This window comes from Ovis canadensis, chromosome 15 (genome assembly GCF_042477335.2).
Source record: "Ovis canadensis isolate MfBH-ARS-UI-01 breed Bighorn chromosome 15, ARS-UI_OviCan_v2, whole genome shotgun sequence".
NCBI classification, from domain to species: Eukaryota; Metazoa; Chordata; class Mammalia; order Artiodactyla; family Bovidae; genus Ovis; species Ovis canadensis.
This window is the reverse complement of record NC_091259.1, coordinates 47168717-47184777: the sequence shown is the minus strand read 5'-3', so window position 1 is coordinate 47184777 and position 16061 is coordinate 47168717. Positions and strand designations below refer to the sequence as shown.

The 16061-nt window shown below is 34.2% G+C and overlaps 1 protein-coding gene across 7 annotated transcripts in view; it reads right to left on the bottom strand.

The window, feature by feature from the left end:
* The window catches only part of BTBD10 (BTB domain containing 10), a 77654-nt gene that overhangs the window by 19600 nt on the left and 41993 nt on the right, over window positions 1-16061 (bottom strand). For all 7 annotated transcript variants that reach the window (XM_069554337.1, XM_069554338.1, XM_069554343.1 and 4 more), the window contains 3 exons: window positions 5157-5353; window positions 2836-3121; window positions 386-488 (listed from right to left, as the gene is read on the bottom strand). In XM_069554337.1, coding sequence (XP_069410438.1) covers window positions 386-488; window positions 2836-3121; window positions 5157-5353 — 586 coding nt within the window. The remainder of the gene's footprint in view (window positions 1-385; window positions 489-2835; window positions 3122-5156; window positions 5354-16061) is intronic.

Genomic DNA, 16061 nt, shown 5'->3' with positions numbered 1-16061 from the left:
CCACCACTAGTTATATGCAACAAAACATTAGAATTCCAGTAGCCACATTTATTGTGACAGCAAAAAATTATCAACTTCTTGTACTTAATAGAATTAGGGAAAGTGGAGTAGTCTGACTATAGAAATGTTACCACTAAACCCTTGAAAGAGCTGCCTATGCAGACCTAAGAGATGAATTATCCCCTCTTATTTTTGCAAAAGTTATAAAATTCCTTTATTTTTATCATGCTATATTTACATACCAAAAGAAAATGAATTAAATGATATTAAAAAATACACTGGATACTTCCATAGTGATATCCAAATACAATTCTGCTTTCAGTCTAAGTACCTACCGAGAAAGGGTCAACTGACTCAATCAATACACAGAAGAAACAGCACTTACCAGAATTGCTCGAAATACTGTCGAGCCAATTCCTTCTGCCACTTCATACTCTCCCTTCTCATTAGGACGTGTAAAGTTATGTTCTCTGCCAGATCCAAACATCCTATGGTAGCAAGTAATTGAGAAATAAATCAATAGGCTATCCTTTCAAAAGAGAAAACTGTTTTCATGTACAAAAGTAAAAAGGAATTATTAAGTTTAGCATTAAATTATATCATTAAATTAGCCCATCAATATTTATCAGACGTTTATTCTGGCAAATGTGATAAATGAAGGATTATAAAAAAATTTTTTTGTGGGAGGAAACATCAGTAAAGATTCCCCATAAGAAAATAAAATCAATTAATAAGATTCAAAACCTAAATAACTTTCCAGTCCCTTTTCTTCAGGGGTGAAAAAAAAACAACAAATCAATCTAGGAGAGATTCTTATACTAATTTTGTCCAGACAAAGAAAAAAATGAAAGAGAGAGAAGAGGGAGAGAGGGAGAAAGGGGAAACTACTATCTTCAATGCAAAGTTAGTCTATTAAGTAGCATGTATGGTAACCTAAACTAGAAAAAAGTAAAATAAGTTTAGGCAGATTAGGTTATTTTACTCTTCACAAAACTATAAATGTAACAAATCCTGCACAGAACTCTTACACTGGCATCCTAGAACTGAAAAATAAGCAATCAAATACTGGGGTAGAGAGGAATGAAGAAAAGAATGAAAATTCTAAATAAGTAACAAGCTCATAATATTAATTTTTACAAAAAGAAGACGCAAATGAATTTCTATTTTTTCAAGTCATGTTGTTGGCCCTTTAACAGTAAATATTTAGAAAAAAAGCAATCTGCTAAATATGTCCTTCAAAACAAAAAGCTGAATGCCTAACTTCCAAGCAAATTTTTAAAGTGTGATTAAAAGAATCTGAATCTCTAAATTCAATGACAACATCATTACTAAAGTCAATATAGCTGATCTAAGTTTCCTATTCAACAATTTCCCAATTTAAATAGTTCCCTCTTTTCTTATAACACAGAACCTATAAAGAACAAAGCTTTCTTATTTCAAAGTTTCCAAAAGAATGCCAACTGCTTTTTACAGTTCCCATGAATATTAATTTTCATTCCCAAAGACATGCTTTAGTCAACTGACATGAAAAGAAGCCTTCACTGATTTGGAAAAAAAAGAAGTGAGTCTTTCAGGAATCAAATGTCATGCAATTTTCTCAAATACTTGAACTTTTTACAGAAAAGGAAAGTTACTTTTCAGATCAATATGGATCACAAACAAAAAAATCTTCTGGATTTATTTTTAAAAGAAAACGTAGCCTATCAGCTGAAGAAAAATTTCAAATACCTACTTCTGCCTTTCAACTGTTTTAGGTAAAAATACAAAATATGATCAGTGTCAAGTTATCCTTCTAAAAATCTCCCATGAACAATCTTTCCTTAAAGTTTTACTGTTTGTTATAATGTCTTAGAAATAAATAAACATGCTTTGATTTTTAAAAAAGAGTCTTTCCTATGCTTCTAATAATATGTAAAAGCCTATAGAGTACAAGCACTTTTTTCCTTACACATGTAAAGTCTAGAGCTAATGTTAAAAGGAAATATTTGTCTACCCAAAATGTAAACAGTGTCACATGCTGGCATTTGTTCTGGATTCTGAGATACTTACAAATCATACACACACATATACACAGGTAACCCGAACAGTTACTCAAATGCAACCAAGCAAAAAATTCTAGTTTTCCTTTTTAACCTCATGCAAACTTCCATTTCATTTATGTGCTTCCTTCATTTTATATTAGAATGAATAGAAAAAAGGCACTAATTTTATAATTAAAAGGTGTTTGATCCTACTTTTGAACACTTTGAAAATCAATTCTATACTGAAGTTCCCATAACTACAGCCCATATTGTCTCTACCAATTCTAGAATGTGGTTCCCTTAACTACAAATTTTATATTAATTTATTACTCCAGACCAGTACAGATTAACAGACAATTATTTCTCCTTCATTCTACTGACTAATTGTTAACATTATTTCTTTAAAGTAAATACATCAAACTGATAACTTATGCTGACTTTTCAGCTAACCAAATGCTGATACCTGCTGTATCTGAAGATTTAATTTGGAAGCCGCAAGTGAAGGAAACATTATCACTGTTAAATTCATCTTGTCAAATACAATCTATGTTTTCAGATCTTTAAGTATCCTGTCTTCATTTAACTACTGCATTTGCTATTTCTAGGTACAGCAAACATTATTCAAAATCAAATCAAGCTCAAAATCTGCCTCTACAATTTCTAGCTGGATTAACTTGAACAAGTTATTTAAATTCCATAGCTCAACAGCAACACTGTATTCTACTAGAGAATTACTGTAAAATTTTAAATTTAAGAAAAAGGCAATGGAAAAGTGCTTATTATTAATAATACAAAGAATCACAATAATACAAACCTGCCCAACATTGTATTTGGCTGTGCAGTAAAAATGGATGGGTCTACAACAAATCTAGTGTTATCCACTATAAGTGTCACTCGTTCTGATGTTCTTACATTCCGAGCTCCTTCTTTTGCATTTTCATACACAAATACCATTTCCCCAGACGTCTTACAGCTACTATCTGAACTTGATTGACTACTGTTTCTGCTGCTGTTCCCAGCACTGCTGCTGGATCCATCTGGAGACACTTTCTGAGGACGAGGACTGCTTGGACGAGAGGAACTGTGATCTTTTTCACGTTCTGAAATAAAGAGGTTAAACAAATTTATGCAAATTTTCTTTTAAAAGATACAAGAGATACATATATATCTTATGAAAATAGTGATTTAAAAAGTAGTTTTATATCATAGCAATTCTGCTTTTTTTATTTCAAATAACATTTTCACAGATCATCAACCTTCATTTATTTTCTGGAAATAAAACCTAAAACATTACATTGTTTTCTAAAACAATTGTGTAGGCTTTTTAAAAAAGACGTTTACCTAACCAATGTTGACCCAGACTAAGATCAAAATTAAACTGAATTATATTACTGCTCTACTTAAAAATATACAGAAACAAAAGGAGTACAATATTCTAAGTCAAATAAGCAAGCATTGAAAGTCAGTAAAATATTAATAATAATTTTAACTGTCCTAAATATTGAAAGTATTAATACTATTCTGAAAACACAAAGTACAAACTTTGGACTCTTAACTACATTAATAAGGAAACCCCCAAACAAGCAATTTATCTCACAAAAGGAAGGTACCAAAGGAAGAAAATATTTTTACCACAGACACTAAGAAGTATTTATGTTTTCAAATGACTTTTAATGTTTTACCAAATTAGTTTAATAGCTGATGATATACTGCTTTCTTCTCACTCTCATTTTTGAAAAAAGCACTGCTAAAAATTTTATAGGATCATATTATTATTACCTACAATTTTAATATAAAGAAACACTGTTAAAATTCAGAAGATTTTCTTTAACTGTTCCAACAGTCTACAAAAGAGAAATTAAAACTAAGATTTTGTGATGTTTTCTTTAGAGATTAGATTACCAAACTTTAAAGGTGACCTAAAAAATGTACCTCCATCTCATCAGTTTCATCAGCTTTTGCCAAATTCTTTCATGACTCAGGCTACTTAGAACACTCTGTACAGCTTTACTGGTTATATAATTAGGCTTGCTGTATCTCCAGAGATACCCTGACACCTCCCTTGTAGTGCCTATTCTACAATGTTGGTAGCACTCTAAAAGTAAAATTTGCTAAAGCAATAAAATAACTTATTATATCTCCTATTCTCTTCCCAGATACTAAACTTTCCATATAACAAACTGTTCAGCTCTTATTTATACTTTTGTTGGTTTTTAGCTTATTAGTATTATTCTGATTTTAAAGACTTACTTAGATACTGACAATCTCCATATAATTAGACCTAATATATATGATTTTGATTTATATGAGGTAATCAGAAACTGCCTCAAATAGTAAGTCAAAATATTTAACTTGCCACTTCTGAGGGAAAAATAAAAATCAGCAAGCTCACATTGTTTATGTACATCTACTTAAGAAGTGGTGCTTTATAGTCACACAATGTATTTACCTGGAGGAACAGCATTCATTTATGATAAAGAGTAGTGAGGAATAAAGATCTGAGCTGTCAAGGGGGAAAAAAAACCTACTTCCACCCCCCTTTTTCTTCTCTGTTTTTTAATTAAATTTAAAATACTGCCAAAAATCAAGGTAAATGACTCCATGATGGTTACTCTTTCATTTCCTTTTTTATTATGATTAACAAGGATTCTTATCAATAATTACTACATATTATTTTAAATAAACCACTGCTATATATCTCACAAGATAAAAATTACTTGAAAAAATTTTATATCTACATATTACAGTTGTAAAGGCTGTTCAAATTACTTCTAAGACTGTCCCAAACTCTGAAAAAAAAATTCACTTTAAAGTTTCATTTAATAAGATTTTTTTTAAAAAGCAAGAATCAAGCTAAGTTAAAACAGAAGCAACTGAAAAGAAGTAAGATGTTAATTTTACTTGTGAATTAGGCATAATTCACTGTTATTACTACTTTAAAAAGGTAAATGCACTGGGAATTTCCTGGCAGTCCAGTGGTTAGGTCTCAGCGCTTTCAGTGCCAGGGCCCAGGCTTGACCCATGGTCAGGAAACTAAGATCCCACAAGTCATGCAGCATAGCCAAGTTAAAAAAAGAAAAAAAGGCAGATGCATGTTTTTGAAACCTGTTGGGAAGTTTAGTTGATTTTACATACCAATGTGGTGCTGCCGTGTTGGAGAAGTAACATTTCTAATACAAGGAGTGAGCTGAGATTCTGTTCTTTCATGAGATGAATCTCGTGATCTGTCACTTGACCTTCGTCTATCTCTTGATCTCTCATGTCCCCCACTAGCACCATGCAGACTCATTTTGGTGTGGTCGACAGCTCCTTTAGCAACACGTGAGGGAGTGCTGATAAATTAGAAAAGAAAATTAACCATAGAAGTAGAACATGAAATTGCAAATGCTTTCCAAAAAAACTCCCAATTAATATAAAACTACTAATATTCTGAAGTGCAACAGTCAAATGCTATTATACTTAACAATTCTGAAACCTAATTTATTTTAAACTTGCAGGTTTTATAAATTCTGGAAGACTATGTCTTTAAAGATCACATACTCCAATTCAGTTTTTTTAAGGATGAGAAAACTAAAGCCCAGAAAGGTTAACTGACTGTTGAGTTAGTAGCATGGTAGAAGAGGTAGCAGTAGTAGTTAGCAGCAGTAGTAACAGCAGTAGACAACATTCAAATCTCTTAAACATAACTCAAGTGTTTTCCTGGTTTTTCTGATTGTAAGGGAAAAGGAGAGGGTGAGCATCAGCTTCTGGAACTCTTAAACACTGAGGTATGGGACAAAGTAATTGGTCTTGCTGCCAAATAAAATAAGAATACATGCTAGGGACTTTCCTGGTAGGCCAGTGGTTAAGACTCCCCCCAAGGCCAATGCAGGGAGCATGGGACTAAGATTCTACATGCCATGAAACACTGTCAAAAAGTAATTAAAAAAAAAAAAAGAATACATGCACTCCAATCAATTCATTTTGATTGAACTCTCTTTGAAAAGCATTTCTGAAATGTTGAAAAGCAATTTTCTAAAAAGCTAATAGCACTGACTAAATAAAGTTACAGAATCTAAAATTTTAAAACATCTTACATAGAACAAATTTGCCCATGGGAAGTGAATAACTGAGGATGATTAAGATATTCTAGTTGACAGCATTCATTCACACAATTATTTATTAAGTCATATGCACTATGTGCACAATGCTATTACATGCCAGGATAGAATTAGCTTCCTTAGAATGCTTATGATTTAAGTGCAGCAGCTATACATGAATTATTCCATTTAAACAATGTAAACAATTCAAATGTTATCCCAAATTTAAAATATGAAATAATTAAATGTATCTCAAATACAATTAATAAATGAATGACAGACAATAAATGCTCTAAGATCTCACAAGAAGATGTTACTGTAAATCGCTGGTGAACCTGGCACAAACAAATAGCTAAGATTTTAATAATCAAAGTACACTGCAAGTAAGACAACTGATAGGAACAAAAATGAAAGAGCCTAACCTAAGGCAGGTGAAAATTTACCATCTTATTAGCAAACAACATAGTTCATCATTTTTAAATGTTAAGTGCTTTTCAGAAACAGGAGAAAGACAGGAATAGAAGGAACTTCATGGCTTCAGCATAATAAAGACTTAAAATCAAATTGTCTTTTAATACTTAATTGCTCAACATGTTGAATGCTAACTTAACATTTTGGAACCTTAGTTTCCTCATCTGTAAACTGTAGATCCTACTGACTTTCTAAGTTTAATATGAAGATTAAATGAAGTATAATCAGTAAACTGACCAATAATGTGCCTGACACAACAGAATCACCCACTAAATGTTACTTTATTTAGTTTTAACAGGCGATGACATTAAAGTTCAAAATCACAAGATTGCGCTCAGAGTCACACAGAATTTTAGTAGATATGCTCATAACACTGTAAGCTAATCCTTTCAATTTATTCCAGTAGCCTCTTCCATGATGTTACCTTATTGTCCTTCACCAAAACTACATTATTTAAAAATTTAATCTTGAGTCAGTGCTCAGGGATCATCTCCTCTGATTTATTAACTGTAACACTGTTATTTGAGTGGTTTCTTTCATTATGAAGATCGTTATCATCTCACTATAACAGACTAAAAACACAATAAATAAGGCTGACTCTGTATCTACCCTGAGTGATTTCTAAGGAAATAAAGGCAATTGACCAGTTTTTATCAGTCATCTGTCTCTCATAAATCTACAGAAAGAAAAAAAAGAATGAAACAACCCTCTATTCCCACCTTCCTTCCAGTGAAAAAGATCAGAGTAGGATCACATCATTGGAACATAATTTTTTTCTTTAAATAGAACAAATCCAAAGATCACACTTCTAAGTTAAAAACCTTACAACAGGAACAATGGAATTTCTGACTCATCTCCTAAAGTAGGAAAAAGAAAGGAATCCACAATAATAGAATAAGCATTATATACTAGAAAAAACCCTCAAATTATTCTAAGTTTTAAATGTACTAATAAACACATTTTCTAAATATGAATCTAATCGATAACAGATAAGATACAAACACAATTACAACTAAGGCAAATGAAGGATAAATGTTCAGTAAGGACCAAGCCAACTGATTAATTGAAAATGGATTTCAACTAGACATCTTTATAGCTGAAAGATTAAATACCACTAAGCATTTTGCTTAAATACTGGCTTCATTTCTAAACTGTTTAGACATTAAACAAATGCAAAAGGTGTCATAATATATTCCTGTTCCTTTTTTTCATTCTCAAATGGAATGTACTCTGAATGAGACCTTCAAAATCAGATGTCATGGGAGACTAATTATGTCCTACTCTATTTAATTAAATAATTTTAGATCAGGAAAGCACTCTAAGGGCAAACATAATTAACAAGTGCAAATGAAAATGAGGACAAGCAAGTTCATAGAGGATAACTCTGCTTCATGTTGCATCTAAGAGTTTGGGATACATGAATTGAGAATAGGAAAGGAGATGAAAAGTGTATCAGCCCCAACACCTGCTTCTAGCCAAGACAGAGAAACAAGGACTAAACTTACCTTCCTGTCTGAAACTACCCAAAAGCAAAATATATGAAACAATGACAAGACATAGGACATTTGGAAAAGAGAGTAATCCCTGGAAGATGAAAAAACAAATCAGATAAGGCTAACCATGGGCTTCCTTGGTGGCTCAGTGGTAAAGAATCTGCCTGCCAATGCAGCAGACATGGGTTCAATCCCTGGGTTGGGAAGATCCACTGGAGAAGGAAATGGCAACTCATACCAGTATTCTAGCCTGGGAAATCCCACAGACAGAGGTGTCTGGAGGGCTACAGTCTATGGGGTGGCAAAGAGTTGGACACGACTTAGCGACTAAACAACAACAAAGGCCAACCACTGTCCCAAATTACTACCTTGAGAAGAGTTCTCAAGTAAAACACAAGAGAGGCAAAACCCAGGCAGAAGCTGATGGACTCTGAGTTAAGGATGAGGAGCTGAGAGGTTGGGGACAATAGGTGGCAGAGTTCTAAGGAAAGAGTATACCAGAGAGGGAAGAGCAGCACAGAGAAAACCTCAGCAATCTGCAGAGTCCAGTACTAATTAACACACACATGAGGAAACCTCATTAATGAAGCTGGAGAAACAACGGACTCAGAGAATTAGAGAAAACCCTGCCCAGGACTCGCACAGAGCCAGGAAAAGGGCCTGTCCCTCTCTCCCCACAGTGAGGCTAGAAAACCTCATAAAAGGGCACTAGAGGGGGAATCTGTGGCTATGAAGTGGGAAATAATTGAGTACTAAACTAAACTGAGTACTGTCCTAGTCACATCCAACAAATGCCAATAGCAAGAGGTGAAAGAATCAAATCGTTTCCAAGTAAGTAAACGAAATCCTAAAATGAAGCTCAAGAAAATTTATAGGAATACAAAAATATCCATCAGCCAAACAAGGTAAATTCACAATACATGGCATCCAGTTAAAAATTACCAGGCAAGCAAAAAGGAAGGAAAAAACCTCAACTAAAACCAACCCAAATATCTTAAAATAAGAAAATCTTAAAATTAGACACACATCTTAAAATTAGAAACAAAAACATTAAGAGTCATTATAACCATATTCCTCCAAAAAGTTATGTAGAAATACAGAATATTAAAAAGATACAAATCAGACTTCTAGAGACAAAAATTGTATCTGAGAAGAAAAATACATTCATCTGGAATTAATGGAAGAGTATACATTACAGAAGATTCATGAATTTGAAGACTGCAGTAGGAAATACCCAAATGAATACACTATTCATTATAGAAGGATAAATTAAGCATAAGTGAGCTATGGGTCAACTTTAAGAGCCCTAATATAGCTATAAATGGAGTCCATAAAGGAATAAAGGTGAGGAAAAGAAAAACATTTGAAGAATGTCTTGAAATGTAATTAAAATTACAAACCCACAGATGCAACATGCACAACAAATCCTGAACACATTTTAATAAAAAATAAAACCCAAAATGATAACGGCTAGCAACCTAAGATTGTTATATCCTGTAAAAATATCTCTCAAAAATAAAAGGGAAATGCATTTTTAGACACACACACAGAAAAATAAAATTTAAAGAACATCCTTTAGGCAGCAGAAAAAAATAACTCCAGGTGAAAATATGGTATTGTTAATTGTTCAGTCATGTCCAACTCTTTGCAACCCCATGGATGGCAGCCCATGGACAGACAGGCTTCTCTGTCCATGGGATTCTCCAGGCAAGAATACTGGAGTGGGCTGCTGTGCCTTTCTCCAGGGGATCTTCCCAACTCAAGGATTGAACCTCCAGGGGATCTTCCCAACCCAGGGCTTGCTAGCAGATTCTTTACCATCTGAGCCTACACAAAGGAATTAAGAATACTGGAAATAGCACAAAGTTTGGGAGGAGAGAAACAGAAGTACAATATTATAAGGCTCTCATATGACACAAGAATTATTTAATATAATGAAGGTAAATAGTGATAAACTAAAGATGCATATTAAAAGCTTTAAAGCAACCACTGAAGCACAGAGTCAAAGAATTATAGTCACTAAGCCAATAAAGGGGATAAAATGAAATCATAAAAAAAGACACAATCCAAAAGAGGGCAAAAGGTGAGGGGAGGATAGGGAAACAGGAACAAATGGGACAAACAGAAAATAAACAGCAAGATGACAGACTTAACCATATCTACAATCACATTAAATGTACATGGTCTAAGCCATAAATGGTAGAGATTATCACACTGGATATAAAAACCAGACCCAACAAACAGTATGCCCCATCTACAAGAAGCACACTTTAAATATAAAGGTAGAAAGAGGTTCAATATAAAAGGATAAGGAAAGACAAATTATGCTAATCCTAGTTAAAAGAAAACAAGAATGGTATATTAATATCAGACCAAGTAGACCTCAATACAAAGAATATTACCAAGGCAGTTTATAAGAATAAAGGGGTAAATTCACTGGGGTCTCCTGCACTGCAGGCAGATTCTTTACCAGCTGAGATTCTTTACCACCAGAGAAACCCTTAAGAGCACTTAACAGTCCCCAAAGTTCTTCTGCCTTGTAACAGAGCTTCAAAACACATGAAGCAAAAAAAGGAATAAAATTACAAGGAGAACTCCACAATTATTGTAATGGATTTCAACATCCCTCTTAAAATATTTAACAGAACAAGCAGACAGAAAATCAGTAAAGATGAGTAAGATTTGAACAGCACTATCAACTGGCTTAACCTAACTGACATTTATAGAACATTTTATCCAACAAGAGCAGAAAACTCATTCTTTTGATATGCACATAGAACATTTACCAAGACAGACCATATTCTCGGCAATAAAACAAGTCTTAATACATTTCAAAAAAATTCATACAAAATATGTTCTCTGATTACAAGTGAATTAAAATTCAGTAACAGAAAGATACCTGGAAAATTCCCAAACATTTGCAATTAGATAACATCTTTGTAAATAACCCATGGAGCAAAAAAGAAATTAGAAAGAAAAAGAGAAAATTTTGAAGGGAAAAAGCCCAATGAATCAGAATTTGTGGAATGGCATGATATTATAGCACTAGTTAAGAAGCAAATTATATCTTTAAATGCCTATGATAGAAAAGAAGAAAGGTCTAAGAAAGATTACCTCAGTTTCTACCTTAAGGAACTAGACAGGGATTTCCCTCGTGGTCCAGTGGTTGAGAATTCACCTTGTAGTGCAGGGGACACAGGTTTGATGCCTGGTCAGGGAACTAAGATCCCACATGCTGTGGAGCAACTAGGCCCTAAAGCCACAATTAGAAAGGCAACACGCAGCAACTACTGAGCCTGCAAGCCACAGCTAAGACCCAGACCCAAAGCAGTTGAATGAAATTTTTTTTTAAGAAACTAGACAAAGAACAAAATAAACCTAAAGAAAGTAGAAAAAATTATTAAAGAATAGAGTGAAAATCAAAATAATAGAAAATAGAAAAAGAATTGGGAAAAAAAAATCACTGAAAACAAAGGCTAGTTCTTTGGAAAGGTCAATAAAATTGACAAAATAACTAGCTAAACTGGGCTTCCCTGGTGGCTCAGAGGGTAAAGAATCTGTCTGCAATGCAGGAAACCTGGGTTTGATCCCTGAGTAAGGAAGATTCCTGGAGAAGGGAATGGCTACCTACTCCAGTACTCTTGCCTGGAGAATTCCATGGACACAGAAGCTGGTGGGCTACAGTTCATAGGGTTGCACTCCAGAAGAAATAGATGGAATGAACAATTCAATGTCTATTAAAGAATTTGAATTTGTAGTTAAGAACTTTCCTTCTAAGAAAACTTCAGGCTGAAATGGCTTCACTGATAATTCTACCAAGCATTTAACATAGAAATAATAGCAATCTTACACAAAATCCTCTAGAAACCAAAGAAAAGATAGTATTTCTTAACTCATTTTATGAGGCCAGCATTACCCAGGTACCAAAACCAGAGAAGGATATTACAAGAAAACTATAAACCTACAATCTTCAGAACATAGATTCAAATATGTTCAACAAAATTTTAGTAATTTGAATACAACAATATACAAAACTGTCAAAACATCATGATCTATAGATTTTTGTATCAAAAATGCAAGATTGGTTAAATATTCAAACATCAATCAACATAATTCACCATATTAACACATTAATGAAAAACCTGTATCTCAATATGCAAAGAAAATACATTTAACAAAATCCAAACTCCAGTTCTGATTTTAAAAAAACAAATAACAACAAAAACCCTCAATAAAATAGGAATACAATGGAATTTCATCAGCTGGATAAAACCTACAACCAGCATTATACTTAGTGGTCAAAGACCAAATGCTCTCCACCTAAGAACAGGAACAAGACAAGGATGTCCACTTGTACCATTTCTCTTCTCCCGCATACTGAAGAGTCTAGCCAGAGCAATATGGCAAGAAAAAGATATAGAAGGCATCCAGATTATAAAAAGAAGCAAAACTGTCCTGATCTACAGAGAAGATAATCATCTTTTATAGACTCTAGTACAAAAAAGTTACTAGAACTAAAGAGTGAGTTTACTATGGTCATAGAAGATCAATATTCAAAAGTAAACAATATTCCTATATACTAGCAACAACAAACAATCAGAAATCTAAATTTTAAAAACAACATCATTTAAAAAAGCAAAACCTGAAATGACCTAAATGTTTATGAACAGGCGACTGGATAAATAATTTGTGGTATACCATACAACGGAATGCTACTCAACAACAGTAAGTATGAACTACTGATGCAAGTTATAACATGGATCACATACAAAATTATTAAGCTCAGTGAAAGAAGAGAAATACCCTTCCTTCCCCAAATACGGTACATTTGTATCAGATTCTAGGCAATACAAACTAATGTCTTGTGTCAGAAAACAGATTGGTGGTTTGTCCAGGCATGGAGTATGGAAGTTTGAAGAAGGAGGAAAAGCTTACAAAGGACCCCAAGGAAACTTGCATGTGATCGATTTGTTCACTACCCTGATTGTGATGAGGTTTCCTAAGTGCATACATACATCAAAACTTACCAAACTATACAGCAAAACTGGCCTCTTGGCCAAACATAGCCCAATTAAGACTACTCTTCCAGGAAGCTGATACTTAATCATTTCAATTACACACAAGTAAAACAAGCCATGCCTTTCTTCTCCTATTAAATTATAAATTATCTTTCACAGAACTACATAGATTCTTGCATCCGCCTCTTAAAATGGTTCATGTTCTCATGAAACTAGAAGTTTTTATACCATCAGACTACCATCTCCAACTACCATCTCCAACTGATTACCACTTGAAAATCTCACAGATCAAATTTACTATCCAATAATGTTAATACAGAACTCAAATAAGAATCCTTAATCATGAATCCTCTAAGATCACAATTTTTATTAACTAAGAAATAATGCTTCCAGCCAAGAGCCCAGGCGCCACAAGAGAAGTTACGGCAATGAGAAGACCATGTGCAACTAGACAGTAACCCTCCTCATCACAACTAGAGATAGCCTATGTGCAGCAACGAAGACCCAGTGTATCCATAAAAATAAATAAACTTTTTTTAAAAAAGAATACTTCCAGCACCTGTAGATATGTAAACAAACCCATCTTAAATACAAACCCTAATTTTTTTTTGCAAAAAAAGTTTCACTTTTAAAATTTACAACTTTATGAGCTTCTGACTTCATCTTATACCAACTTTCATTTAACATCAAAATCAACAGGCAGTAAGTCTCTCCAAAAGTTTTTTTTTTCTCCAAAAGTTTTTAAATCTTACTAAAATAGTCACCCTCAGAAGCAAGTCTCTATTTCTATCAAACTTTGGAATATTAATTTCATATGAATTTACACATGTGACTTTGCCACCTAATTTGTTAAAAAATTCTATATATATATATATATATATATATACAACTTCCAATGATAGACAAGTTCCTAACAAAGAGAAATTTTAGAGTCTCTATCATTTTGTACAGTGAAATGATCGATTCCTACAGGGGTTGGGGGTAATAAAACTAAAGTAATATATAGAGAGAAATTTTTAAATTCAAAAATATTTCAAAGTTTATAACAAAACCCATGCCACTCTCAGAAGGGATAATGTGTGGCACATAGATACAATGGAATACTAGTCAAAAATTTAAAAGATAAATGAACTACTGACACGTTCAACAACGTGGTAGATATCTCAAACGCATTATGTTCAATGAAAAAACCCAAACCCCAGAGTTTACATACTATCTGATTTCATTTACATATTATTCTCAAAACAGCAAAATTACAGTGATGGAAAACAAATCAGAGGTTGCCAGAAGTTAGGGACGGGGAAAGGGTAACACTCTAAAGGGGCAGCATGAAAGTTTCTTCATGGTGATATAAAGTTCTGCATCCTGATTGTAGTGGTAGTTACACAAATCTGTATGTGATAAAAACATCAAGGAATAAATACCAGAAAAAGAGTACATATAAAAACCGATGTCTATAGTCAGTTACAGAATTGTATCATTGTCATTTTCCCAGTTTGATACACTTAAGTGAGATGTTATCATAGAAGGAAGCTGGATGAAGAGTACCCAGGAACTCATAGTACAATTTTTTTTAACTTCTTATAAAAACTTTTAACAATAAGTTTAATAAACATAAAGAAAAAGGCAAAAGACAATGTAGACACAGAAAACAAAAACCCTATAATCAATAAATTCAGTTCAGTTCAGTTGCTCAGTCATGTCCGACTCCTTGCAACCCCATGAATTGCAGCACGCCAGGCCTCCCTGTTCGTCACCAGCTCCCGAAGTTCACTCAAACTCATGCCGATCGAGTTGGTGATGCCATCCAGCCATCTCATCCTCTGTCGTCCCCTTCTCCTTCTGCCCCCAATCCCTCCCAGCATCACAGTCTTTTCCAATGAGTCAACCCTTCGCATGAGGTGGCCAAAGTACTGGAGTTTCAGCTTTAGCATCATTCCTCCCAAAGAACACCTAGGACTGATCTCCTTTCGAATGCACTGGTTGGATCTTGCAGTCCAAGGGACTCTCTCAAGAGACTTCTCCAACACCACAGTTCAAAAGCATCAATTCTTCTGCGCTCAGCCTTCTTCACAATCCAACTCTCACATCCATACATGACTACTGGAAAAACCATAACCTTGACTAGACAGACCTTTGTTGGCACAGTAAGGTCTCTGCTTTTGAATATGCTATCTAGGTTGGTCATAACTTTCCTTCCAAGGAGTAAGCGTCTTTTAATTTCATGGCTGCAGTCACCATCTGCAGTGATTTTGGAGCCCAGAAAAATAAAGTCTGACACTGTTTCCCCATCTATTTGCCATGAAGTGATGGGACCAGATGCCATGATTTTCGTTTTCTGAATGTTGAGCTTTAAGCCAACTTTTTCACTCTCCTCTTTCACTTTCATCAAGAGGCTTTTTAGTTCCTCTTCACTTTCTGCCATTAGGGTGGTGTCATCTGCATATCTGAGGTTATTGATATTTCTCCTGGCAATCTTGATTCCAGCTTGTGTTTCTTCCAGTCCAGCGTTTCTCATGATGTACTCTGCATGTAAGTTAAATAAACAGGGTGACAATATACAGCCTTGACATACTCCTTTTCCTATTTGGAACCAGTCTGTTGTTCCATGTCCAGTTCTAACTGTTGCTTCCTGACCTGCATATAGGTTTCTCAAGAGGCAGGTCAGGTGGCCTGGTATTCCCATCTCTTTCAGAATTTTCCACAGTTTACTGTGATCCACACAGTCAAAGGCTTTGGCATAGCCAATAAAGCAGAAATAGATGTTTTTCTGGAACTCTCTTGCTTTTTCCATGATCCAGCAGATGTTGGCAATTTGATCTCTGGTTCCTCTGCCTTTTCTAAAACCAGCTTGAACATCTGGATGTTCATGGTTCACATATTGCTGAAGCCTGGCCTGGAGAATTTTGAGCATTACTTTACTAGCATGTGAGACGAGTGCAATTGTGTGGTAGTTTGAGCAGTCTTTGGCATTGCCTT